The sequence below is a fragment of the Scyliorhinus canicula genome, chromosome 27 (assembly GCF_902713615.1).
Source record: "Scyliorhinus canicula chromosome 27, sScyCan1.1, whole genome shotgun sequence".
NCBI classification, from domain to species: domain Eukaryota; kingdom Metazoa; phylum Chordata; class Chondrichthyes; order Carcharhiniformes; family Scyliorhinidae; genus Scyliorhinus; species Scyliorhinus canicula.
Window position 1 is genome coordinate 21,416,218 of NC_052172.1, and position 26,869 is coordinate 21,443,086.

Sequence of the window (26,869 nt, forward strand, 5' to 3'; positions counted from 1 at the left end):
GTGAATGGGGAGTAATCTGGGATTGGGATGGGCTGTGAATGGGGAGTAATCTGGGATTGGGATGGGCTGTGAATGGGGAGTAATCCGGGATTGGGATGGGCTGTGAATGGGGAATAATCCAGGATTGGGATGGGCTGTGAATGGAGAGTAATCTGGGATTGGAATGGGCAGTGAATGGGGAATAATCCAGGATTGGGATGGGCTGTCAATGGGGAATAATCCAGGATTGGGATGGGCTGTGAATGGAGAGTAATCTGGGATTGGGATGGGCTGTGAATGGGAGTAATCTGGGATTGGGATGGGCTGTGAATGGGGAGTAATCTGGGATTGGGATCGGCTGTGAATGTGGAGTAATCCGGGATTGGGAAGGGCTGTGAACGGGGATTAATCCAGGATTGGTAGGGTTGTGAATGGGAATTAATCTGGGATTGGGAATGGCCTGTGAATGTTGAGTAATCTGGGATTGGGATGGGCTGTGTATGTGGATTAATCCAGGATTGGGATAGGCTTCGAATGGGGATTAATCTGGGATTGGGATAGGCTTCGAATGGGGATTAATCTGGGATTGGGATAGGCTATGAATGGGGAGTAATCTGGGATTAGGATAGGCTGTGGATGTGGGGTAATCTGGGATTGGGATGGGCTGTGGATGTGGAGTAATCGGGATTGGGACAGGCTGTGGATGTGGAGTAATCTGGGATTGGGATGGGCTGTGGATGTGGAGTAATCTGGGATTGGGACAGGCTGTGGATGTGGAGTAATCTGGGATTGGGATGGGCTGTGGATGTGGAGTAATCTGGGATTGGGATGGGCTGTGGATGTGGAGTAATCTGGGATTGGGATAGGGTGGCCATGCTCGAAGCAGGGCTCACACATGTTTATATGCCAGGAGGTCTGGATAGAATTCCAGCCGGGAACACTGACATTTACTGATCTAATCAATTGGTTATTGATCTGACTGCGGGATATTATTGGTCTAACTGATACCGTGATGAAGATATGGAATTAATGATTGTTCTTTGACTCACTCATTCAGGGAGAACACAAACCCGCAATGCAAAGATTCGCTGAAGCAGATATCCCGGTCAAAACTGCTCCTCAGCAGCTCTGACGAAGAGGAGCTCTCTCCGGAACAGAGCCCGCTCCCTCGGGCTGGGACCCCGGGAATTCTGTATCCTGGAAGCCTCCATCACCAGTCGCTAAACTCCGTCCTCCCTCTGACCAGCGCTGTCCTTCAGCACCCAGATCTCATTCATTCCCACATGATGGAAGAGGGTATCCTGGGACCCCTGACCAGCAGCCTGGTAGACCTGGGATCATGAACTGCGGGAAAATGATTCCGAGTGAATCAAAAAAGCAAATACTGGGAGTGGACAGGGAACGGGAAAATGCCCCGGTGACGGGGTGGAACTCTAACATTTTAACAAATTGTAAAAAAAATAACAATTAGGAAAAAACTTTTCAAAGTTAGTTTAATACGTCTGAGAAACTACTGAACTAATTAGCAGAAACCTATTTCTTATAGGCTGGTGAGGGAGTGGGAGGGTGGGAGGGCGAGGGGATGGGAGGGTGAGGGAGTGGGAGGTTGAGGGTTTCGAGGGCGAGGGGTCAGATGCGAGGGTGAGAATCATAGAATTCACAGTGCAGAAGGAGGCCATTTGGCCCATCGAGTCTGCACCGGCCCTTGGAAAGAGCACCCCATTTAAGACCACGCCTTCACCCCATTCCCGTAACCCAGTAACCCCACCGAACCTTTTTGGACACTGAGGGACAATTTTAGCACGGCTAATCCACCTAACCTGCACATCTTTGGATTTATCCATTTCCAGGATGGTGCCAGAGCGAGGCAACTTCTTGCAAGCTGTGCAGAGCATGCCCTACAATTCTATCTTTTACTCTCGTTCTATGCTTCTAAAACTTCATTCTAACTCTTTTATTAAGTTGATCTTTTCTCTACACCTTGCTATAACTGTAACATTATATTCTGCAGTCTCTCCTTCCTTCCCCATGTACGGTATGCATTGTTTGTACAGCATGCAAGAAACAATACTTTTCACTGTAAACTAATACATGTGACAATAATAAATCAAATCAAATCAAATGTGGGAGGAAACCGGAGCACCCGGAGGAAACCCACGCAGACACGGGGAGAACGTGCAGACTCCGCACAGGCAGTGACCCAAGCCAGGAATCGAACCCAGGTCCCTGGCGCTGTGAAGCAACAGTGCTAACCACTGTGCTATCATGCCACTCTATGAGGGGGTGGGAAAGTGAGGGAGTGGGGGGGGGGGGCGGGTTGAGGAGATGTGAGGGTGGGAAGGTCCAATCGCTCTGATCGAGTTTCACCCCGCGCTCCAGCTGGAAGATGTAAATGAATGACCCAGTTACATCTATCTAACGGGCCCAGCCCCCTAATCTCCAGCCCCCAGTGATTTTCCAGCCCCCTGGGTCGGGTATTATTGGGCGGGGATCATTACACCAAACGTCAGCCTGACTTGGTGGACCTCGCGGCAGCCAAGGGGAAATCTCCTTAAGGGAATAACTCCAAAGTCCATCTGAGGGCCACCCACCCCCACAATATACCTACCGCCTGCCCACCCCACCCCACCTCTACCAGACCCCCCAGAGACCCCCAAAATGGGAGAGCCCCCAGACCTCCTTAATAGGGAGACCCCCACAAGGGACCCCCTTCATAGGGAGAACACCCCAGGGACCCCCTAACTAAAGGACCCCCGACACAAGGAATCTCATGTCGAAAGGGATCCCCCACAGTGACCCCTGACTAAAGGGAGCCCCCCCCCCCCCCCCACCATCCAGTCCTACCTCGCAGAAAAGAGGCCGCTGTCTGGAAGTTAGAGGGCAGTCCAGACAGGGGCAGTGAGGAAGATTACAGCTGTATGCTCCACCTGTCTATTCCTGTTTCAAACCCTCAGATCCATTAGCTGCAAACCATTCATTCCTTTCCAGCAGTGGGCTGTGATTGACAGCTTCCACAAAACAGTTGCAACCTCGATTCATGCATCGCCCTTCATAGATGAGTGACTCTATAAGTGCTGAAACCCCAAAGTTTCCAAACAGTAACCACATCCAAGAGAGGTAAGTGCATTCCAATCACATGCTTGAGTGCTTGGAATACACTTAGTGATTGGTTTGATGTGGTTGATGTTTGGAAACTTTGGGGTTTCAGCACTTATAGAGTCGCTCATCCATGAAGGGCGATGAATGAATCAAGGTTGCAGCTGTTTTGTGGAAGCTGTCAATCACAGCTGGAAAGGAATGAATGGCTTCAGCTAATGGATCTGAGGGGTTTGAAACACAGATCACAGCTGTCCATTCCAGGAACGGACAGGTGGAGCTTCCAGCTGTAATCTTTACACTGCCCCTGTCTGAACTGCTCTCTAACATCTAGACAGGGCCTCTTTTCTGAGGGGGACGGAGGTCTGTGGGGGGAGGAAGTTCCGTTAGTAAGGGGGTCCCTTGTGGGTGGGAGGTCTTTAGTTAGAGGGTGTCTCCAGTTAGGGGGTCAGGGGTCGGGGGTCTCTCAGGTAGGGAGTCCTGGGGAGAGGGTCTCACTATTACGGGGGTCCTTGGGGGGGGGGGTTCTTCCTATTAATGGGTTTCCTTGGGGGGGAGGGGGTGGATCAGGTCACCCCGTACTTGGGGGAAGGAGGGGGGCATGCAGGCAATCTGGGGGTGGGGGGGCTGCTTTGAGGAGCGGGTGGGTGGGGGGGGGGGCTGGTTTGTGGATCGGGGGGGTGGGGATCTGGTTTGGGGGTGGGGTGGAGCGGCTAGTTTGGGGAGCAAGGGGGGTGGGGAGTTGGGGGTGTGTGGGGGGGCTGGTTTGCGGACGGGGGGGGGGGGGGAGCTGGTTTGGGGGGGGGTGGAGCGACTAGTTTGAGGGGCAAGGGGGGGTGGGGAGTTGGTGTGTGGGAGGAGCTGGTTTGCAGAGAGGAGGGGGTGGGTGGGGTGGGGGGGGCTGGTTTGAGTAGCGAGGGGAGTGTGGGGGGGCTGGTTTGCGGAAGGGGGTTCGGGGGGGGGGGCTATTGGGACCCCGCTATCTGTCTGCCCGTTTGAAATGGAGTTCCAATGGCGACATTCCCTCGGGAATCCTCGCAATGCTCGACAAACGTCACTTTGCTTGGCCAGGGATACGGAATTGCTTTGGGATTTCCATTCCCGGGAGGAATGTGAATAATCTCACAAAGGAAGAATCTCGCCCGGGATGTTTTGAGCACGGGGGGGGGGGGGGGGGGGCAGAGGGGAAGGGGCGGGGTGGGGGGTAGGAGGGGACGGAGGGGAAGGGGCGGGGGTGGGTGTGGGATGGGCAAGGGGGGGAGGGGGCTGAGGGGAAGGGGCGGGGGTGGGTGTGGGGTGGGCAAGGGGGGGAGGGGGCGGAGGGGAAGGAGTGGGTGTGGGGTGGGCGAGGGGGGAGGGGCGGAGGGGAAGGGGCGGGGGTGGGTGTGGGATGGGCGAGGGGGGGAGGGGGCATTGGGGAAGGGGCGGGGTGGGTGTGGGGTGGGCGAGGGGGGAGGGGGCGGAGGGGAAGGGGCGGGGGTGGGTGTGGGGTGGGCGAGGGGGGAGGGGGCGGAGGGGAAGGGGCGGGGGTGGGTGTGGGGTGGGCAAGGGGGGGAGGGGGCGGAGGGGAAGGGGTGGGTGTGGGGTGGGCGAGGGGGGAGGGGCGGAGGGGAAGGGGCGGGGGTGGGTGTGGGATGGGCGAGGGGGGGAGGGGGCATTGGGGAAGGGGCGGGGTGGGTGTGGGTGGGCGAGGGGGGAGGGGGCGGAGGGGAAGGGGCGGGGGTGGGTGTGGGGTGGGCGAGGGGGGAGGGGGCGGAGGGGAAGGGGCGGGGGGGGGTGTGGGGTGGGCGAGGGGGGGAGGGGGCAGAGGGGGCGAAGGGGAAGGGGTGGGTGTGTTGGGGGGAGGGGGAGGGGGCAGGGGTGGGTGTGGGGTGGGTAGGAGGGGGCGAGGGGGCGGAGGGGAAGCGGCGGGTGTGGGTGTGGGGTGGGCGAGGGGGGGAGGGGGCGGAGGGGAAGGGGCGGGGGTGGGTGTGGGGTGGGCGGGGGGCGGAGGGGGCGGAGGGGAAGGGGCGGGGGTGGGTGTGGGGTGGGCGGGTGGGGAGGGGGCGGAGGGGAAGGGGTGGGGGTGGGGGGGTAGGAGGGGGCGGGGGGGGTTTAGTGGATGTCAGATGATTAGTGTTTCTGCATCTCGGGGGCACGTTCGATTCTCTCACCTCTCAGAATCCCATCATTTGGATGCAACGGTTGTGAAAGTTTCTAATAAAAATGTATTTTTGAATAATGTTACAAAATACAGGGAGGAGTGACTGAGTGACAGGGAGTGGGGGTGTGGGGGGAAGCGAGTGGAGGGGTAGTGGGGTAGGGGGCTGTCATGTGGGGGGGGTCTGTCGGGTGGGGGTAGTGGGGTGAGGCTCGCCCATTTCAGAGGGGGACAGTTAAGAGTTAACCTCATCGCTGTGGGTCTGGAGTCACATGTAGGCCAGACCGGGTAAGGACGGCAGATTCCCTTCCATAACGGGGACATTAGTGACCCAGATGGGTTTTAATGACAATCAAGCATTGTTGCCATGGTCGCTGTTACTGAAACCTGCTTTCAATTCCAGATTCTGTGAATTGAATTTAAATCCCACTCTCCCCCTCACTCCCCACACCCTTTAATATCCCACCCAGTCTAATCCACTCTCCCCCTCACTCCCCGCACCCTTTAATATCCCACCCAGTCTAATCCCCCTCACTCCCCACACCCTTTAATATCCCACCCAGTCTAATGCCACTCTCCCCCTCACTCCCACACACCCTTTAATATCCCACCCAGTCTAATCCCACTCCCCCTCACTCCCCACACCCTTTAATATCCCACCCAGTCTAATCCCACTCCCCCTCACTCCCCACACCCTTTAATATCCCACCCAGTCTAATCCCACTCCCCCTCACTCCCCCACACCCTTTAATATCCCACCCAGTCTGACCCCACTCTCCCCCTCACTCCCCGCACCCTTTAATATCCCACCCAGTCTATTCCTGCTCTCCTACTCGAATATAAAATCCAGGCTGACCCCCCGCCCCGTTATTGAGGGAGTGCTGCTTTGTCAGAGGTTCCGTCTTTCAGTTGACGCCCTCATTCAAGGCCCAGCCTGCCCTCCCCCAGCACCAGGTGAAAGATCCCATGGTCCTATTTCAAAGGAGAGCAGGTGAGTTCTCCACAGCGTCCTGGGGGGGGGGGGGGGGGTTGGGCACAAGGTTTATTCTTCAAACAACACCACAAAAAGCAGACGATCTCTCCGTGTATCAGAGCTGTGTGTGGCATCTTGCTGTGCAGACTTAGTCTGCTGTGTTACAATCGTGAATTGACTTCAAAATGGCTTCGAGGGTTGTGATGCTGAATAAATTCGACACTTTAGCCAGGTACCCAGAATTGGAAGGTTGCCCCCATAACTGACCTCACATCGAGCAGGGATTTAACTTCAGCAGAGGGAGTGAGGGATGTGTGGAGACGGCGCTCCCTAGTGAGTGATCACTGCTATTGCCTCTCGGTCCTGTCGCTGTTTCAATGCCGGAGGAATCAATCCCTATTGCATTTAGTGACGTCTCCTACATAAACCTGCATTGCCACTGGGTCAAACTCAGGGGATGTATTGTCATCCGTTGGGATGGCCCCCAATGTGAACCCTCACCTTCCCTTTTTTTAAATTAATTTAGAGTACCCAATTAATTTTTCCCAATTAAGGGGCAATTTAGCGTGTTCAATCCACCTAGCCTGCACATCTTTGGGTTGTGGGGGCGAAACCCACACAGACACGGGGAGAATGTGCAAACTCCACACGGACAGTGACCCAGGGCCGGGATCGAACCTGGGACCTTGGCGCTGTGAGGCAGCAATGCTAGCCACTGCGCCATTGTGCTGCCCTTCCTGCACCTCTGACCTCAATTACAACTCTGTGTGTGTACTCCAGCGGGCACCCCACCCAGGGCTCAGGACTCAGCACAAAAACCGAGTGAGGAGTCGGTCAACTTTGGCCGCTGCGGTGTCGGGAAATCGAAGGGGCGGCAACACTGGGGGCACTGGACACAGGTAGATCCGAACAAATTAGGATGTCCCAGAAGGCGGACAGAGAGGTGTGTGGCACACACAGCCACGGCGCTCACCAATCCTAGAATCCCTACAGTGCAGAAGGAGGCCATTCGGCCCATGGAGTCTGCCCCCCCCCCCACCCCCCCCGAAGGAGCATCTATCCCCATTCCCCATCTAACCTGCGCATCTTTAGACGCTGAGGGGCAATTTAGTGTGGCCAATGTGGGCATTGCTGGCTGGGTCAGCATTTACTGCCCAGCCCCGAGGGCCTTTCAGAGTCAACCCACATTGGACCTGGAGTCACGTGTCGGCCAGACCGGGTAAGGACGGCAGATTTCCTTCCCTGAAGGGGCATTAGTGAAGCAGATGGGTTTGTTTGTCAATTGACAGCTGTGGTTTATGGTCATTATTAGACTTTTAATTGCAGATTTTTTATTGAATTGGGGCTGGTTTAGCTCACTGGGCTAAATCGCTGGCTTTTAAAGCAGACCAAGCAGGCCAGCAGCACGGTTCGATTCCCGTACCAGCCTCCCCGGACAGGCGCGGATGTGGCGACTAGGGGCTTTTCACAGTAACTTCATTGAAGCCTACTCGTGACAATAAGCGATTTTCATTTCATTTCAATTTCACCATCTGCATAACTCTGGGTCTCTGCATTAATTACTCTGGGTCTCTGCATTAATTACTCTGGGTCTCTGGGTTAATTACTCTGGGTCTCTGGATTACTCTGGATCACTAGCTCAGTGACAATACCACTACCCCACTGCCTACCTGCACATCTTTGGGCTGTAGGAGTGATGTGACCGGTTTGTCCTTTATGAGCGACGAGCTGCGTCAGTACCTGCTCGACAAGGGCATCGCCTCGAGCAGGACTACCAGCTACAACCCCAGGGGGAACGGGCAGGGGAGAGGGAGAATGCGACGGTCTGGAAGACCGTCCTACTGACCCTTCGGTCCAGGAAGCTCCCGACCTCCCATTGGCAGGAGGTCCTCCCTGACGTGCTTCACGCTATTAGGTCCCTCCTATGTACGGCCACCAACCAGACCCCTCACGAGCGGCTATTCGTTTTTTCCAGGGGCACTACCACGGGGGTTTCGCTGCCAGCTTGGTTGAAGACACCGGGCCCCTACCGCCTGCTGCGAGTGGCTATGGGTCTGCAGTCCGGCGTGAGATTGGCAAAAAGCGGAGGGGGGGGTCGATCTTTAGCGTAGCGAGGCTGCAGATAGTGAGTGGGGGCAAGGGCCCGCCGAAGCTGAGTGTGAGGCTTTTCAGGTTCCACTGGAAATCGAGTCCCAGTAAGAGTGGGGCGCAGAGTTCGGGGAGTACGTACAGCTGGAAGTTTGAGTAGCTAGTGCCCTGAATCATTAGGGTCGCAACGGTGCGCCCTTGGAGGTGACCGGAGTGTGAGCCCGAAGTGAGGGAGATTGTTTGCCATGCAGGGAAGATAGGGAGTGAACAGCGTCTTACCAGATCTGGGTGTACGCAGCTCTCGGTGCTCCCGGAGTCAAAGAGGCACGGTGTCTTGTACCCGTTGATTTGAACGGTCATCATTGAGTTGCGGAGGTGTTTTGGACGCAACTGGTCCAACGTAACCGCGCTGAGTTGCGGGTAGTCGGCGGCTCGATCAGCTGTGCTGGAGTGGCCCCGTGATGACTGCCCTCTGAGTTTGTAATCTTCGAGATGAGTCTCTGAGTTTGAAGAGGATGGATCCCAAGATGGCCGCCCCCGTGGATCGCACGTGGCCGGCCGCGTGGAGGGGGTTTGCCAAGATGGCGGCCCCCATGAGTCGCACATGTCGGGTGGGGGCAGAGTCGGCATACAGGCTGCAGCATTTCGGGGCCTGCGGGCCTGTGAGTTTGGGAAGCGAGTGCTCTGGGCTGCGGGAGAGTTTGGAGAGGGGGATTTCTTCGCCAGGCAGACTCGGGCATAGTGTCCTTTGCGACCGCAGCTGCTGCAGGTCGCGTTACGGGCCGGGCAGTGCTGCCGTGGGTGCTGGGGCTGTCCATAAAAATGGCACACTGGGACTGCGTGATGGCTGGGTGGCCGCGCGGCGCAGGCCTGGGGCAGTCGCTGGTCGGAGGCCCAGGATGAGGTCGCTTGGTCCGCGGGGAACGAGGTGAGGCTGCGGAACGAGACCTCCATGGTAGTAGCCAATTCTACAGTGTCCTCCAAATTCTGGGCCCCTTTTTCAAGCAACCGCTGGCGCGCATAGTTTGACCTGAGCTCTGCCACGTACACATCTCTTTTTTTTTTAAGGGGCAATTTAACGTGGCCAATCCACCTACCCTGCACATCTCTGGGTTGTGGGGGTGAAACCCACGCAGACACGGGGAGAATGTGCAAACTCCACACGGACAGTGATCCAGGGTCGGGATTCGAACCCGGGTCCTCAGCGCCGTAGGCAGCAATGCTAACCACTGTGCCACCGTGCACGTACACATCTCTGACGGCGAACTCCATGTGTTGTTCGGCTGGTACAGCTTGGTAATTACAGTCCTGAGCTAAAGTCTTTAATTCACGCAGGAATTCGTCCAGCGACTCCGCGGGGCGCTGGCGTCGGGTCGTAAAAATGTGGCGCGCGTAGATCCCGTTGATGGGCCTCACGTACATTCGATCTAGCATGGCTAGGGCCCCCGTACACAAGTTAATACTGTTCAGTTGAGTAGATATACAGTGGCTCACCCTTGCGTGCAGTAGGCTGAGTTTCTGCTCCTCTGTAGTTTCTGAAGTGCTTGATTCAGCCAGGTAGGCCTTGAAACATCGGAGCCAGTGCTGAAAGATTTCTCTCGCCTCTGCAGCCTGCGGGTCGAGTTGTAGTCGATCTGTTTGAGGGCTGATTCCATAGTCGTTTTCTTCAAGTTTCCTAAGACTATTAAATTGATGTGACCATCAATTCACAAGACACGAGATTGGAAGTGAACAGTGGTTTTAATAGTCTTACAACTGAGCCTGCCTGCGACGTGATGAACTGGCAGCAGGCTCACAACCGCAGATTTTTGTACTTCCAGTTAGTGGGAGGAGCCATGGGCGGAACCATGGGCGGAGCCAAGGGTGGAGCCCAGTACAAACTCCTCATCTCCCGCTCTGGGCAGAGCCGCGCAACTGCTCGTATACCGAGCTTACAGAGACACAACACATACAATATAACACAGTGTGAATTACTAGGAATGTTATTCACCACAGGGAGGAAGCCGGAAAACCCGGAGGAAACCCACGGGTTAACGTGCAAACTCCACGCAGACGGTGACCCGAAGTCGGAATCGAACCCGGATTCCTGGCGCTGCAAAGCAACAGTGCTAGCCACTGTGCCACCGCAGGCAATGTTGCCAGTCACCCATGAAGAGTATAAGTCCCATGACCACTCCGGGAAATCCATGATCCAGCAAATCTCCTGGTCGGAGCGAGGACGGCAGGAGGAATCGCTCCTTGACTTGATTCCTGATTTTATGACTGGGTATCCTGGATGTGACAGGCTTCATCCAGCAGGGAATGATTGCTCCCTTGTCCTGATTGGATGTTTGTATACTAGGTCAGTCTCGATGGTAACCGAGAGAGAGGCGTGAGGACTCGGTTAAGTGTAACCGGGACTGTGTATGTGCCGCTGTCAAGCTGAATGGTTACTATAATTACCTGGTGTAGCCACTCACAGGAAATAGACACGGGGTACACTCAGTCACATCACTGTCCTCGGTTTAATACAAACATCTTGTCCAACAAATTTCTTCAGGGACCAAGTTATTCCCAACAATTGCAAAGCCTAAAACAATCCAAGTATTTTTCTCTGGAACACTCAATTTTCCCTCCAGATTATAATTCCCCCCCCCGCCTCCCCCCAATCACCACTCTTGTTCCTCATGGTTTACAGCCCCTGGATGTTGTGTCCCCCCCCTCCCCCCCGCGACCATTGCCCCCCCCCGCAACCATTGCCCCCCCCCCAGACAGCCCCTCCCATCCGCTCACATGAAGGCAATTTCTCATCGTCGGAACCCATTCTCCCAGTCATTCCATTTAATGTCATTGGAATGTGGGAGATGGAAATGGGGAGGGAGATGGATCAGAATGGCGGGGGTGGGGGGGGGGGGGGGGGCGGAGATAACCCATTAACCCTGGGTGCGGAGAGCAGGTCACAGCCTACACTGGGGGGAGGGGTGGGGCGGGCTACACTACAGATGTGTATGTACAACTCCACTGATACCAAAACGTCCATCTCGTCTATGATGGTCTTCCAGCCTCAAATGGAGGGTTGGTGACCAATTCTGGGCACCACTCTTCACGCCGGATGCCAAGGCCATCGAGAGGGTGCGGAGGGGATTTGCCAGAAGGGAACCAGACCCAAGGGGCTTCAGTTAATGTGGAGGGACCGAAGGGGGCCGACATTGTTCTCCTTGGAATAGAGAAGCCTCAGGGAAGAGTCACTGGCAACGGGTCAGTAACCCACAGGTTGGGGGGGGGGGGGGGGGGGGCGGGCAGAGTTAGGAGATGAGAGTTTGTTGTTAACACAGCGAGTTGGGGGGGGGGGGGGGGGTGAGGTTCAATCATACAGTCAGTACAGTCACTCAAACATGCTGACTCGTCATAACTTCTGGACAGATGCTGACTTCAGCTGAAGTGCGTCAGGAAACATTGACGGGGGGATGTTACATCCTGGGAATCGGCCAGTTAGCGGCTTTCTTCTGAATCTCTGGAATTCTGCAATAAAAGAGGGAGACCATTCAGATTCTGCTCGTTAAATATTCCCCGATAGCCCAGAGCCCCGCACTTCAAACTAAAACACCAACATATGTGGTCAATGTTCAGCTCCTGGTGGTTGTTGGAATTCGGGGTATCAGTCATTACATGGGGCTGGTTTAGCACAGTGGGTTAAACAGCTGGCTTGTAATGCAGAACAAGGCCAGCAGCGCGGGTTCAATTCCCGTACCGGCCTCCCCGAACAGGCGCCGGAATGTGGTGACTAGGGGATTTTCACAGTAACTTCATTGAAGCCTACTCGTGACAATAAGCGATTATTATTATTAACCCGTTTCAGCCCCGCCTATTGTGTGCAGCTCAGTTAGTCTCATGCTGGGGATCTGAGTCTTGTACACTTGAACAGTCTGCGTTTATTGACAACTCGGAACTGCATCCAGTGCAAGGTCTAACTAGCAGCTCTCTCCGTGCTGGTCTCCGCACACGTTTCTGCCCAGCCCCATGACTCGGGTCATGTGCTCCTTTGCGCCGCAGCCTGGGTGGTACTGTGCCCAGTCGCACGTTAGCCTTTTTCACGGCAGACTCCCATCCATCTGTGGGATCGTTCTCTGTTTAGACACCTCTCTCTCTCTCTCTCTCCTCTGCCCCTTTCCAATGCAGCAAAAAATGGATGGAGGCTGATTTAATCCAACCCTGCCCTCACTAGCATTTGGGCGACCCAACTGAGAGAGGTGTAATTGGAGCATTTGCCCATCCAAGCTCCCAAAATCTTTGGTTTTCAACACCCAGCCTCCAATCAGCTCCTCAACATTGACCATAGCGGCCTTGGTGCTCGAACATCTGGGGCGGGATTCTCCCAGCCCTGGGACGGGCTGGAGAATTCTTGTGACCGTGCCACGCCACTCCGACGCCGGCACCCGATTCTCCGCAGAGCAGAGAGTCGGCGCCATTGGCGCCGGCGTGGCTGGCGCGGTGCTGATCAATACGCCCCCCCCCCCCCCCCCCCCCCCCCCCCCCCCCCCCCGCGATTCTCCGTCCCGAATGGGCCAAGCGGCCATAAAGAAAACCGAGTCCCGCGAACACTAACTGCTCTGAGCCGGCGGGATCTCGGCGTTTAAGGGTCAGGTGGCGGCCTGTGGGTGGGTGGGGGGGGGGGGGGGGGGTGATGATGTGGCCTGGCCCGCGATTGGGACCCACCAATCTTCGGGCCTGGCCTCTCTGGCTGGGGGGCCTCCTTTCCTACGCGCCGGCCCCTGCAGTCCTGCGCCATGTTGCATCGGGGCCGGAGCATTGAAGGAGGCCGCTGCACGTGTGCGCGTTGGCGCCGATGCCACTGCGCATGCGCGGATCCCGCGGCGCACAGTTTGACCAGGATCGGCAGCTGGAGCGGCGCGAACCCCTCCAGCGCCGTGCTGCCCCCCTGTAGGGGCCAGAATTAGTCCTGGCAGCGGCCTGTTCACGCTGTCGTACAACGCGACGGCGTACACGATGGCGTGGACACTCTGCCGCGGGAGGAGAGAGTCCCGCCCCTTGTATCGGTTTTCACCCACATCTGGGCCTCTGCGATTCTGCAAAGATTTTTATCTGTCCGCCCTCACTCAGTTATCTGTCTGTTTTCACAGTCTTGTGGGATGCCCGCTGAGGACCCAGGTTCGATCCCGGCTCTGGGTCACTGTCCGTGTGGAGTTTGCACATTCTCCCCGTGTCTGTGTGAATGACCCCTCCCCACTCACCGGTCAGTGGCATTTACATATTTCAGGCCACTAAAAGACTCGCCCACTAGATTGAAACTATAAACATTATCGGATCAGACCAAAATGAAATATCTAATCCAAAACTGGACAGAGGTGCTCACCTCAACTAGTGTTCGTTAATTAGCAAAGAAGCTGCTTTATGGATTTCTCACCATTCTCACAGAATGGAACAGTCCATGTCAATGTCAGTAATATCTGAAGTGCAGCTGGTAGCAAACCTCAAACAGGCCCATCGCCAGTTCCAACACTGAGCAACCTTAGAATCCCCTCACACTCACCTTCTGTTCATCCTTCAGCCGCTTATAAACATCGATGATGAAATCCCTCCTGAGACGCAAAGTAGAAAGGATGTGAGTCACAATTAGTTCAATCAACGTTCGTTAAACTTTTCAGAACCCCCCCCACTTTGATTTATTTTAGTTTCTAGTGCGTTCTGTATTGATGACTCTCGCTGGGAATAGGCGGGGGGGGGGGGGGGGGCACAAGAGGGTTTCTGGAGTTCCGTCAATGTGCCCATCGCTCCGACACATTATTCAAATGTGACCGGGCATCTCGTCAACCGACTGGCGGACCACGCGTGGCGTCAATGGATAGCTGGAGAGATTAAACCGCTGCAACCCTCCCCCCCCCCCCCCCCCCCCCCCCCCACCCTCCCGGCCCCTCCCACTGACTGAACTTTGAGGGTAGCCATGATGTGGAGATGCCGGCGTTGGGCTGGGGTGAGCACAGTAAGAAGTCTCACAACACCAGGTTAAAGTTCAACAGGTTTGTTTCAAATCACGAGCTTTCAGAGCGCAGCTCCTTCCTCAGGTGAATGAAGAGGTATGTTCCAGAAACATATATATAGACAAATTCAAAGATGCAATACGATAATTTGAGTGCGAGCATTTGCAGGTATCGTGTCTGCTTTCTTGCATCTTTGTCAAAACTTGGTCAGAACGATGGCGCAGTGGATTAGCACTGCTGCCTCACGGCGCCGAGGTCCCAGGTTCGATCCCGGCTCTGGGTCACTGTCCTGTGGAGTTTGCACGTTCTCCCCGTGTTTGCGTGGGTTTCGCCCCCACAACCCAAAGATGTGCAGGGTAGGTGGATTGGCCATGCTAAATTGCCCCTTAATTGGAAAAAATTAATTGGGTACTCTAAATTTATTTAAAAAAAATCTTTGTAGAAACTTAATGTCAGTGTCTATGTGCGCGATCTTCTTCAAGATCCTCTCCACTTTGAGCCGGCCTCTTCGTTCACCTGGGGAAGGAGCTGCGCTCTAAAAGCTAGTGATTTCAAACAAACCTGTTGGACTTTAACCTGGTGTTGTAAGACGTCTTACTGTACTTTGAGGAGCAGTAGGGAGAGTTCTCCCTCGTGTCCTGGGTAACCTTTATCCCTCCCCTCCCCCCGCCCGACCAATGTCGGCAGCAGATCGGACAATCCCCTGGCTCGATCCCTGCTGGGTTCCGCAGACGCCCCACTCACTTGCTGGACAGCCCTCCGCCTGGTGGAAGGTTTGGGATCTCCTCCATCGCTAAACTTTGCATCACATCGAAGAGGTTGGGTTCCCCGTCCTCCAGCTGCTGTTTAAAGCTCTCTGCAAGAGAGTAAGGGCGGGATCACAGAGGGCATAGACCATAATCAAATCCACATTGTTCATGATGGAGCAGCGACAGGGAGCGCTCAACAAGGGCAGACACACAGACCCTTAAAATGCCAGGAGCAAGTGCAGAAAATAATCAAAAGGGCGAATGGAATGCTAGCCTTTATCATAGAATTCACAGTGCAGAAGGAGGCCATTCGACCCATCGAGTCTGCACCAGCCCTTGGAAATAGCACCCCACTTAAGCCCACACCCGTAACCCAGTAACCCCACCTAACCATTTTGGGGACTAAGGGCAATTTAGCACGACCAATCCACCTAACCTGCACATCTTTGGACTGTGGGAGGAAACCGGAGCACCCGGGGGAAACTCCCACAGACACGGGGAGAACCACAGACAGTGACCCAGGCCGGGAATCAAACCTGGAACCCTGGAGCTGTGAAGCAACTTTGCTAACTTCTGTGCTACCGTGCTGCCCAGGTATATCTGTGATGATATGCGTGAAGCATCTCTGCATATAATATTATACACACCCTCCAACCACCAGGTGGCAGTGTAACCTACCATGTGACTCTGTGTCTGGGGGAGTTGGAAGTAAGTCGTGTTGGAGGATAGATGTATTTTGCAGTAGCTCTAGTATAGTTAGCGTTAGTAGTTTGTTGTTTATTTATTCTTGTTATCTTCACAATGCAGTTGTTTCACAATAAATTATTTAAACTAGATGTTCTGTAGTGCATCATTCATACAGTCAGTCTACAGAACATGGCAATATCTCTAGGATTGGAGTATAAAGACACAGGGGTTATGCTTTACAAACCCCTGGTTAGACCCCACTGGGAGTCACTGGGAGCAATACCTAAGGGAGGATATTTTGACTTCGGAGAGAGAGCAACATAGATTTACAAAAATGATACCTGGACTACAGGGGTTGAGTTACGAGGAGAGATTACACAAATTAGGCCTGTTTTCTCTAGAAATTAGAAGGTTAAGGGGTGATCCTGAATCCTCGGCCTAAGGCAGTTCTATGGAGTTGGGTCACAGATCAGCCATGATCCCATTGAAGAGCGGGACAGGCTAGATGGGATGAATGGCCTCCTCCTGTTCCTATGTAAATCTTTGCAGCTTGCAGGCCAAGACTTTATAAATAAGGGAATACAAACTCCAGGAGTTATGCTAAATCTTCATGAAACACTGGGTGAGGTCTCAGTGGAGGATCGTATCTAAGCCGGGGCCCCGCACTTTGGGAAGGACGTCAAGGTTCGGAGCAGATTTACCGGACGGAATGGGACCAGGGAGGAGAGGTTTTAGTTGCTCTGCGAGACGGGAGACGCTGAGCCTGTTCTCCTTGGAGCAGAGAAGGTTCACTGAAGCGTACAGATTCAGGGCCATTCGGCCCATCGCGCAGGAGAAAGAGCTGTCCAACCTCCTCGCTTCTTCCAGCATTTGGCCCATAGCCCTGTGTGTGTGACGGCGCTTCGAGTGGATCTCAGGACAATTAAAACATTTGCAGAGGGGATTCTGCCTCCGACACCCTGTCAGGCAGCGATTAACAGATCCACAGCACCCCTGGGTGCAAACCTTTCTCATCAACTCCTCTCTAACCATTCCCAAATGTATTCTCAATCGATCTCTTTGCTGAGGAAAATAGGCCCTACCCATTGAGTCTCCCTCCACCTCGCAAAGTTATAAACCTCCATTAGCTCTCCCTCATAGTCTTATGTGCCAATCTTTCCACGTCGCTGAAATGGGTTCAATGCAATTTTGCGTAAATATTGGGAGTAGATACATTCCGTGGTTTGAAATGTCAACTTGCAGACACCCCACTTCTCTCCTCCTGGTTTCCATCAACCGCTGACTGGGGTATTGTCCATTTCCAACACATTCTGGGTGGGATTCGCCATCCCGCCTGATGGGGCCTCACTGATTGGGGGGGGGGGGGGATGTAGGTGTGGAGGGACATTGAGGGAGGCTTTGGGTGCCAAGATGTATTGGCAAGGTGTGGGTATAGGGGGTTGCTGGGCAAAGGCTGGGTGTGGGCGTGTTGAGGGTGTTAACACCTGGGATACTGTGAACAGTTTTTGCTCCCCTTATCTAAGGAAGGATACATTGGAGGCCATCCCGAGGAGGTTCACTAGGTTGATCCCGGGTAGGGAGGGATTGAGGAGACGTTGAGTAGGTTGGGCCAGTGCTCATTGGGGTTCAGAAGAATGAGGGGGCGACCTTATTGAGACATATCGGATTCTCGGGGGGGTTTGACAGGGTCGGTGCTGAGAGGTTGTTTCCCCTTGTGGGAGAGTCTGGGACCAGAGGGCAGAATCTCAGAGTGAGGGGTCACCCATTTCAGACAGAGATGAGGAGGAATTTCTTCTCTCAGAGGGGAGTGAATCTGTGGAATTCTTTACCGCAGAGAGCTGTAGAGGCCGGGCCGTTAAGTATGTTCGAGGCTGGGCAGCACGGTGGCGCAGTGGTTAGCACAACCGCCTCACGGCGCTGAGGTCCCAGGTTCGATCCCGGCTCTGGGTCACTGTCCGTGTGGAGTTTGCACATTCTCCCTGTGTCTGCGTGGGTTTCGCCCCCACAACCCAAAAATGTGCAGAGTAGGTGGATTGGCCATGCTAAATTTCCCCTTAATAGAAAAAATAATTGGGTACTCTAAATTTATTAAAAAATGTTTTAAAAAAAGTATGTTTGAGGCTGAGACAGGTTGTTAATCAGTGAGGGAATCGAGGGTTATGGGGATAAGGCGGGAAGGTGGAGTTGAGGATTTTCACATCAGATCAGTCACAATCTCATTGAATGGCGGAGCAGACTCGATGGGCCGAATGGACTACTTCAGTTTTTACATCTTATGGGGCGGGTGGGGGGGGGGGGGGGGGGGGGGGGGGGGAAATGAGGGTCTTTCCTACCGATCACTTTTTGCTCGATATGTGCGTTCAGCTCCTCCTCCCTGAGGATCGCCTCCTCCGATACTTTGGGTGCGTTTGGGAAGCAGATGAGGATGATACTCATATTGTCCCGACTGCCCTGTTCAATGGAGAAAAGCCACATTGTCAGTGAGACTCGCCGTAACAACACACCAGGCCTTACCGCTGGAGCACAGGGCCAGGAGGAGGCCATCCGGCACCTACCCGTATCAGCCTCCCCGAACAGGCGCCGGAATGTGGCGACTAGGGGCTTTTCACAGTAACTTCATTTGAAGCCTACCCGTGACAATAAGCCATTTTCATTTCATTTTCATTTCATTCGGCCCCTTGAGCCTGTTCAATGAGATCTGTATCCAAACTCCATCTCAGCACAGTGGACTAGTAGCTTCACTCGGGTGGGACCAGGGCTATAGGAGGTGCACAGACTGGAATTGCATACCCTTCAATATCGAAGATAAAGGCATCGTCCGGCCGAAGAATCGAAGAGTTGGTAGGGTCGATAGAGAGAAACTAAATCCGGAATTGTTCCCACAACAGCTGCTGAGGCCGGGGTTGGGGGGGTGGGGGGTGGGGGGTGAATTGAAGATTTCAAGGCTGATATTGAGGGGATTTTGTTGGATAAGGGGGACGAAGCGTTATCGGCCAAGTCGGATAAATTGGGTTTCGATACAGACCAGCCATGACCTCGGCCAATGGCACAGCAGGTTCGAGGGGCCGAATAACGTCCTGCTGTCGCTATGGAAACAATACGACTTAGGAAGTGGCGAAGTTCGGATTGATCCTCTGGAGACAAAGATCAACAACATGGGGAAAGCGTTCCTGGAAGGGGTTCGGACAGGTTGAGTCATCTTCCACTTGTAAAATTAACGTGAGGTTCGATCGATTCATACAGGAGGGAACCAGAAGATGCAAACACAGAGATAGACCACAGAGATCCCAGAAATACTCCCGAGTGTAATTCAGTGCCTTGGGAGTGGGAAGGAGTCAATACAAGATGGAGGTACATGAGAGAGGCCGTTCAACCCATCTATCCAGAAATGATTTCCCTCTCTCTAACCCAGGGGTCACTGGACAGTGATCAGGAGTGGAAATCCTGGCTGATTTCCTTCTCTCTAACCCAGGGATCTCTGGACAGTGATCAGGAGCAGGAACCCTGGCTGATTTCCCCTCTCTCTCTCCAACCCAGGGATCACTGGACAGTGATCAGGAGCAGGAACCCTGGCTGATTTCCCCTCTCTCTCTAACCCAGGGATCACTGGACAGTGATCAGGAGTGGAAATCCTGGCTGATTTCCTTCTCTCTAACCCAGGGATCTCTGGACAGTGATCAGGAGTGGAAATCCTGGCTGATTTCCTTCTCTCTAACCCAGGGATCTCTGGACAGTGATCAGGAGCAGGAACCCTGATTGATTTCCCCTCTCTCTCTAACCCAGGGATCACTGGGCAGTGATCAGGAGCAGGAACCCTGGCTGATTCCCCTCTCTCTCTCTAACCCACGGATCACTGGACAGGGATCAGGAGCAGGAACCCTGGCTGATTTCCCCTCTCTCTCTAACCCAGGGATCACTGGGCAGTGATCAGGAGCAAGAACCCTGGCTGATTTCCCCTCTCTCTCTAACCCAGGGTTCACTGGACAGTGATCAGGAGCAGTAACCCTGGCTGATTTCCCATCTCTCTCTAACCCAGGGATCACTGGGCAGTGATCAGGAGCAGGAACCCTGGCTGATTTCCCCTCTCTCTCTAACCCAGGGATCACTGGACAGTGATCAGGAGCAGGAACCCTGGCTGATTTCCCCTCTCTCTCTCTAACCCAGGGATCACTGGACAGTGATCAGGAGTAGGAACCCTGGCTGATCCCCCTCCCCCCACCCCCCCCCCCCCCCCCCCCCCCCCCCCCCCCTCTCTCTCTCTAACCCAGGGTTCACTGGGCAGTGATCAGGAGCAGGAACCCTGGCTGATTTCCCCTCTCTCTCTCTCTCTCTCTCTCTCTAACCCAGGGATCACTGGACAGTGATCAGGAGCAGGAACCCTGGCTGATTTCCCCTCTCTCTCTCTAACCCAGGGATCACTGGACAGTGATCAGGAGCAGGAACCCTGGCTGATTTCCCCTCTCTCTCTCTAACCCAGGGATCACTGGACAGTGATCAGGAGTAGGAACCCTGGCTGATCCCCCTCCCCCCCCCCCCCCCCCCCCCCCCCCCCCCCCTCTCTCTCTCTAACCCAGGGATCACTGGGCAGTGATCAGGAGCAGGAACCCTGGCTGATTTCCCCTCTCTCTCTCTAACCCAGGGATCACTGGACAGTGATCAGGAGCAGGAACCCTGGCTGATTTCCCCTCTCTCTCTCTAACCCAGGGATCACTGGACAGTGATCAGGAGTAGGAACCCTGGCTGATCCCCCTCCCCCCCCCCCCCCTCTCTCTCTCTCTAACCCAGGGATCACTGGGCAGTGATCAGGAGCAGGAACCCTGGCTGATTTCCCCTCTCTCTCTCTCTCTCTCTAACCCAGGGATCACTGGACAGTGATCAGGAGCAGGAACCCTGGCTGATTTCCCCTCTCTCTCTCTGCCCATCCCCAGTAACCTTTCACCCTCGTGTTAATGAAGAACCTACTGGGATCTGCCTTAAAAATATTCAATGATTCGGCCTTTTGAGGTAGATAAATCCAAAAACCCGCCAGCGTCTGAGAGAAAACATTCTCCTCATCTGCTTTTTAAATGGTTTCTCGCTTATTTTTGAACTGTGACCCCCAGTTCTAGATCCTTCCACAATGGGAAACGTCCTCTCCACATTCACTCTGTCACGGCCCCACAGGACAGTCATGGTTTTGATCAAGTCTCAAATTAACTTTCTAAACTGCAGCGGATCCAAACCTAGTCTGTGATCAGGAACGCCAATTCTGGCTGACTCTGGACCAGAACTTAGCTCAGGTGCTGAGGCCAATGGAAGAATCCGGAAGTGAGTGTCACGTTTTGGGGAAGACGCTAATTATAGCTGGCAGCTGTTGCTGCCATGATGTTTCTGCTCACAGGTAACCTGACCTTAATCCATGGGTTGCCATGGTGCACCTGTATCAGGGAATTAATGTCAGGCCGGCTTCGAAGATAAACTCACTGCTGTGACACAGATATTAAATTAATTATTAAATATGCATGAGAAATCCAAACAGTCCAGATATTTCACATGGACGCCACATCAGGATGTTTGACACTCAGAACCCAACACTGGCAGAGACTCCGTGGGGATTTAAGCAGAATCAACCCATTCACATCCAACAATAGCGGATACAGGGAGTGAGTTACAGACTGGAATCTAATCGTGGAGTGCGGGATGGTTCATATATAGAATAACATATACCCGGGAGTGAGTTACAGACTGGAATCTAATCGAGGGGTTCGGGGTGGTTTATATATAGAATAACAGATACCCGGGAGTGAGTTACAGACTGTAATCTAATCGAGGGGTTCAGGGTGGTTCATATATAGAATAACAGACACTCGGGAGTGAGTTACAGACTGGAATCTAATCGAGGGGTTCGGGGTGGTTTATATAGAATAACAGATACCCTGGACTGAGTTACAGACTGGAATCTAATCGAGGGGTTCAGGGTGGTTTATATATAGAATAACAGATACCCGGGAGTGAGTTACAGATGGGAATCTAATCGAGAGGCACGGGGTGGTTTATATATAGAATAATAGATACCCGGGAGTGAGTTACAGACTGGAATCTAATCGAGGGGTTCAGGGGGTTGTATAGATAGAATAACTGATACCCGGGAGTGAGTTACAGACTGGAATCTAATCGAGGGGTTCAGGGGGTTGTATAGATAGAATAACTGATACCCGGGGGTGAGTTACAGACTGGAATCTAATCGAGAGGCACGGGGTGGTTTATATATAGAATAACAGACACTCGGGAGTGAGTTACAGACTGGAATCTAATCGAGGGGTTCAGGGTGGTTTATATATAGAATAACAGATACCCGGGAGTGAGTTACAGACTGGAATCTAATCGAGGGGTTCAGGGTGGTTTATATATAGAATAACAGATTCCCGGGAGTGAGTTACAGACTGGAATCTAATCAAGGGGTTCAAGGTGGTTTATTGGAATAACAGACACTCGGAAGTGATGACAGATGGGAATCTAATCGAGGGGTTCAGGGTGGTTTATATATAGAATAACAGATACCCGGGAGTGAGTAACAGACTGGAATCTAATCGAGGGGTTCAGGGTGGTTTATATATAGAATAACAGATAACCGGGAGCGAGTTACAGATTGGAATCTAATCAAGGGTTTGAAGGTGGTTTATATATAGAATAACAGATACCCGGGAGTGAGTTACAGACTGGAATCTAATCGAGGGGTTCGGGATGGTTTATATATAGAATAACAGATACCCGGGAGTGAGTTACAGACTGGAATCTAATCGAGGGGTTCAGGGTGGTTTATATATAGAATAACAGATACCCGGGAGTGAGTTACAGACTAGAATCTAATTGAGGGGTTCAGGCAGGTTTATATATAGAATAACAGATACCCGGGAGTGAGTTACAGACTGGAATCTAATCGAGGGGTTCAGGGTGGTTTATATATAGAATAACAGATTCCCGGGAGTGAGTTACAGACTGGAATCTAATCGAGGGGTTCGGGGTGGTTTATATATAGAATAACAGACACCCAGGAGTGAGTTACAGACTGGAATCTTATCGAGGGGTTCAGGATGGTTTATATATAGAATAACAGATACCCGGAAGTGAGTTACAGACTAGAATCTAATCGAGGAGTTTGGGGTGGTTTATATATAGAATAACAGATACCCGGGAGTGAGTTACAGACTGGAATCTTATCGTGGGGTTCAGGGTGGTTTATATATAGAATAACAGATACCCGGGAGTGAGTTACAGACTAGAATCTAATCGAGGTGTTTGGGGTGGTTTATATATAGAATAACAGATACCCGGGAGTGAGTTACAGACTGGAATCTAATCGAGGGGTTCGGGGTGGTTTATATATAGAATAACAGATATCCGGGAGTGAGTTACAGACTGGAATCTAATCGAGGGGTTTGGGGTGGTTTATATATAGAATAACAGATAGCTGGGAGTGAGTTACAGACTGGAATCTAATCGAAGGGTTCAGGGTGGTTTATATATAGAATAACAGATACCCGGGAGTGAGTTACAGACTGGAATCTAATCGAGGGGTTCAGGGTGGTTTATATATAGAATAACAGATACCCGGGAGTGAGTTACAGATTGGAATCTAATCAAGGGGTTCAAGGTGGTTTATATATAGAATAACAGACACTCGGAAGTGATGACAGATGGGAATCTAATCGAGGGGTTCAGGGTGGTTTATATATAGAATAACAGATAACCGGGAGCGAGTTACAGATTGGAATCTAATCAAGGGTTTCAAGGTGGTTTATATATAGAATAACAGACACTCGGAAGTGATGACAGATGGGAATCTAATCGAGGGGTTCAGGGTGGTTTACATATAGAATAACAGATACCCGGGAGTGAGTTACAGACTGGAATCTAATCGAGGGGTTCAGGGTGGTTTATATATAGAATAACAGATATCCGGGAGTGAGTTACAGACTGGAATCTAATCGAGGGGTTTGGGGTGGTTTATATATAGAATAACAGATAGCCGGGAGTGAGTTACAGACTGGAATCTAATCGAGGGGTTTGGGGTGGTTTATATATAGAATAACAGATACCCGGGAGTGAGTTACAGACTGGAATCTAATCGAGGGGTTTGGGGTGGATTATATATAGAATAACAGATAGCCGGGAGTGAGTTACAGACTGGAATCTAATCGGGGGGTTTAGGGTGGTTTATATATAGAATAACAGATAGCCGGGAGTGAGTTACAGACTGGAATCTAATCGAGGGGTTCAGGGTGGTTTATATATAGAATAACAGATACCCGGGAGTGAGTTACAGAGTGAAATCTAATTGAGGGGTTCGGGGTGGTTTATATATAGAATAACAGATACCCGGGAGTGTGATACAGACTGGAATCTAATCGAGGGGCTCGGGGTGGTTTATATATAGAATAACAGATACCCGGGAGTGTGATACAGACTGGAATCTAATCGAGGGGTTCGGGGTGGTTTATATATAGAATAACAGATTCCCGGGAGTGAGTTACAGACTGGAATCTAATCGAGGGGCTCGGGGTGGTTTATATATAGAATAAGAAACATGAAGGCCCTATTCTGACTAGGAACGGGATCCTACCCGGATTTATAAATCTACCAGCGTAATTAATGGAACAGATTGTCTGTGTCATTATCACATTGCCGTGTGTGGGATCTTGCTCTGCACAGACGTGCTTTGTCCACGACAACCGTGACCACACTTCAAAAGCACTTCCTTGGCTGCAGAATGTTTTTTGGGTGTCTCCGAGCAGTGATAGGTGCTATAGAAATGCAGGCGGCTTTGCGGCCGTACCTTGTAGAGACAGACATGGATGACCTGGCTGCACACTTCCTCCAGGCTGTCCGTCAGCTGGAGCCTGGAGCTGACAAACTGACATAAATCCTCGTTGCTGATTATGTCCCATATCCCATCGCAGGCCAGGATGATGAACTGATCCTTGTCGGAGCGCTCGATCTCGTAGACCTCGGGTTCCGGTGAGACCAGCTGCTCGGTCTGGCTCCTCCACTCGGCTGCCTTGAAGTTGAAGTCGCCCAGGGCCCTGGAGACGGCCAGTGACCCGTTGACCCTCTGCAGGGTCACCGTGCCCCCCGCTCTCCGGATCCTCTCGTGCTCCCGCGGGAGGAATGGCTTGTGATCCTCGGTGTAGAAGTGGGTGCCGCCGGCACGCCGCAGGACGGCGCGGGAGTCGCCGCAGTTGATGAAGTAAACGTGCGTGGGCGATACGGTGACGGCGACAACGGTGGAGCCGCTACACCCCCAGCTGGTGAAGCGCCAGACCCGCTGCATTCGGCTGTCGATCTGCAGGAAGCCCGCTCGGATCCCCCTCTTCACCTTCTCCACCGAGGCCTGGCCCCCCCTGGAGAAATCCCAGTTGCCCCTCACGTGGCGCAGCAGGTGCTCCGAGCAGTAGCGGGCGACCCGCGACCCCCCATGCCCGTCATAGACGGCAAAGAAGGACCAGGAGTCCAGCGCCGGGGGCAAGCTTGGCACGGCGGTGTGGGCATCCTCCATCTCCACTCGCCATCCCTGCATGGCGCCCAGCCCGTACCTCAGGCCGTTCCCGCTGCCCCCCTCCCGCTCCAGGAAGGTGACGGGACGCTCCAGGTGGCTGGCGACCACCCCCTCCTCCTCCTCCTCGCCCTTGAAGAAATAGGAGATCATCCGCTCGGTCTCCTTGACCACCTGCCTGACAAACGTGGTCAGCTGAGGGACCACTGCCAAAGACTCCGGGGTGTCCGAGTCGCCCATCGCCCTGCTTCCTCAAACGCTCCCGCGGGAACGTCCCGGAAGACGCAGCTGAGCTCCAAGTAAGAAGTCTTACAACACCAGGTTAAAGTCCAACAGGTTTGTTTCAAACACGAGCTTTCGGAGCACGGCTCCTTCTTCAGGTGAATGCTCCAAGAGTGAGGGAGCATGAAGCCAGGATAGCCCCGAGTGAGTGCTGTCCCTCCGCCGATCACACTCTCTCTATCGGAAGCTAATCTTGCTGCCGTAAGTCCCGAGTGCTTAATCCCACCCAGGCTAATGCGAGGTTGAACAAAGCTGGTTCAAATCCACCTTCCTAAAGATGTCATCGAAATTCAAAAAGAAACAAATCCATGTGACAGCTGCTCCCTGTCATACACACGGTGTGTCCTGTGCGTCGGAATTCCGAAACCTCCCTCTCGCCGTCCTGTTAACTTCCATCGTTCTAGGGCGGCACGCTGGCGCAGTGGGTTAGCCCTACCGTCTGACGGCGCCGAGGTCCCAGGTTCGATCCCCGGCCCTGGGTCACTGTCCGTGTGGAGTTTGCACATTCTCCCCGTGTCTGCGTGGGTTTCGCCCCCACAACCCAAAGATGTGCAGGGTAGGTGGATTGGCCAGGCTAAATTGCCCCCTTAATTGAGAAAACGAATTGGGTCCCTCAGCTCTGGAATTCTGAGCTTCTGCTCAGCACAATCGAAAAGGTCCTTCCGCGTCAGGTGTTTCCGAACCCTCCTGCGACACCCGTTTCCCCATGTCATAGTTGCTACGTGAACGCAAGTTGTTGTTGTTCATTCTACTGTGAGTTCTTTAACTTTCTGTGCCTCCCTCCCGCCCTTTCCCAAACCCCTTCCCAGGCTCAATAATGGATAATAAAACCCACCTCATAATAATAATCGTTTACTGTCACGAGTCGGCTCCAATGAAGTTACTGTGAAAAGCTCCTAGTCGCCACATTCCGGCGCCTGTTCGGGGAGGCCGCTACGGGAATTGAACCCGCGCTGCTGGCATTGTTCTGCTTTACAAGCCAGCTGTTTAGCCCACTGTGCTAAACCAGCCCCTCGCTTGTTAACTCGGGGCGAGAAACAAGCCCAGGCGACGGGCCGAAAATATACACGGCCGACTTCTCTTTGCCGGCATCCAATTGCCGCACAGCCTTCCCGCGCAGGTGGAGGGGTAAAGGGTTCCAGGGCCGTTATTGCAAAGGACAGGAGGGACCCCCCCCACACCCCAAACACTTTGTAAAAATAAAAACAAGATGATCCGGCCATCGCCACCTCTGGGATCGCGCTGTGCGCAAATGGGCTACTTCACGGCAGCGGCTGCCCTTCGACGGCTACTGCATCGGATTTGGGAACATCCCGGGCCCAGGAGGGTAACGGTGCCAGATCGATGCCCTCGACTGCTGCTGAC

At 53.4% G+C, this 26,869-nt stretch overlaps 1 protein-coding gene across 1 annotated transcript; it reads right to left on the reverse strand.

The window, feature by feature from the left end:
* Positions 1-11,023: 11,023 nt before the first annotated feature.
* On the reverse strand, positions 11,024-25,711 carry LOC119957932 (protein phosphatase 1A-like). The gene is made up of 5 exons (XM_038786142.1): positions 24,506-25,711; positions 18,024-18,141; positions 14,999-15,110; positions 13,807-13,855; positions 11,024-11,777 (listed from the first exon to the last, which is right to left on the reverse strand). Exons 1-5 carry the CDS (start codon positions 25,460-25,462, stop codon positions 11,748-11,750), a joined length of 1,266 nt encoding a protein of 421 aa, XP_038642070.1. The 5' UTR covers positions 25,463-25,711; the 3' UTR covers positions 11,024-11,747.
* Positions 25,712-26,869: the final 1,158 nt, after the last annotated feature.

Coding starts and splice junctions, on each gene's coding strand:
- LOC119957932 (XM_038786142.1), bottom strand. CDS start 25,462: ATGGGCGACTCGGACACCCCGGAGTCTTTGGCAGTGGTCCCTCAGCTG. Junction 15,111..18,023: donor TATCGAGCAAAAAGTGATCG/GTAGGAAAGACC, acceptor ACTCTCTTGCAG/AGAGCTTTAAACAGCAGCTG. Junction 13,856..14,998: donor GGCGGAGGGCTGTCCAGCAA/GTGAGTGGGGCG, acceptor TTTGCGTCTCAG/GAGGGATTTCATCATCGATG.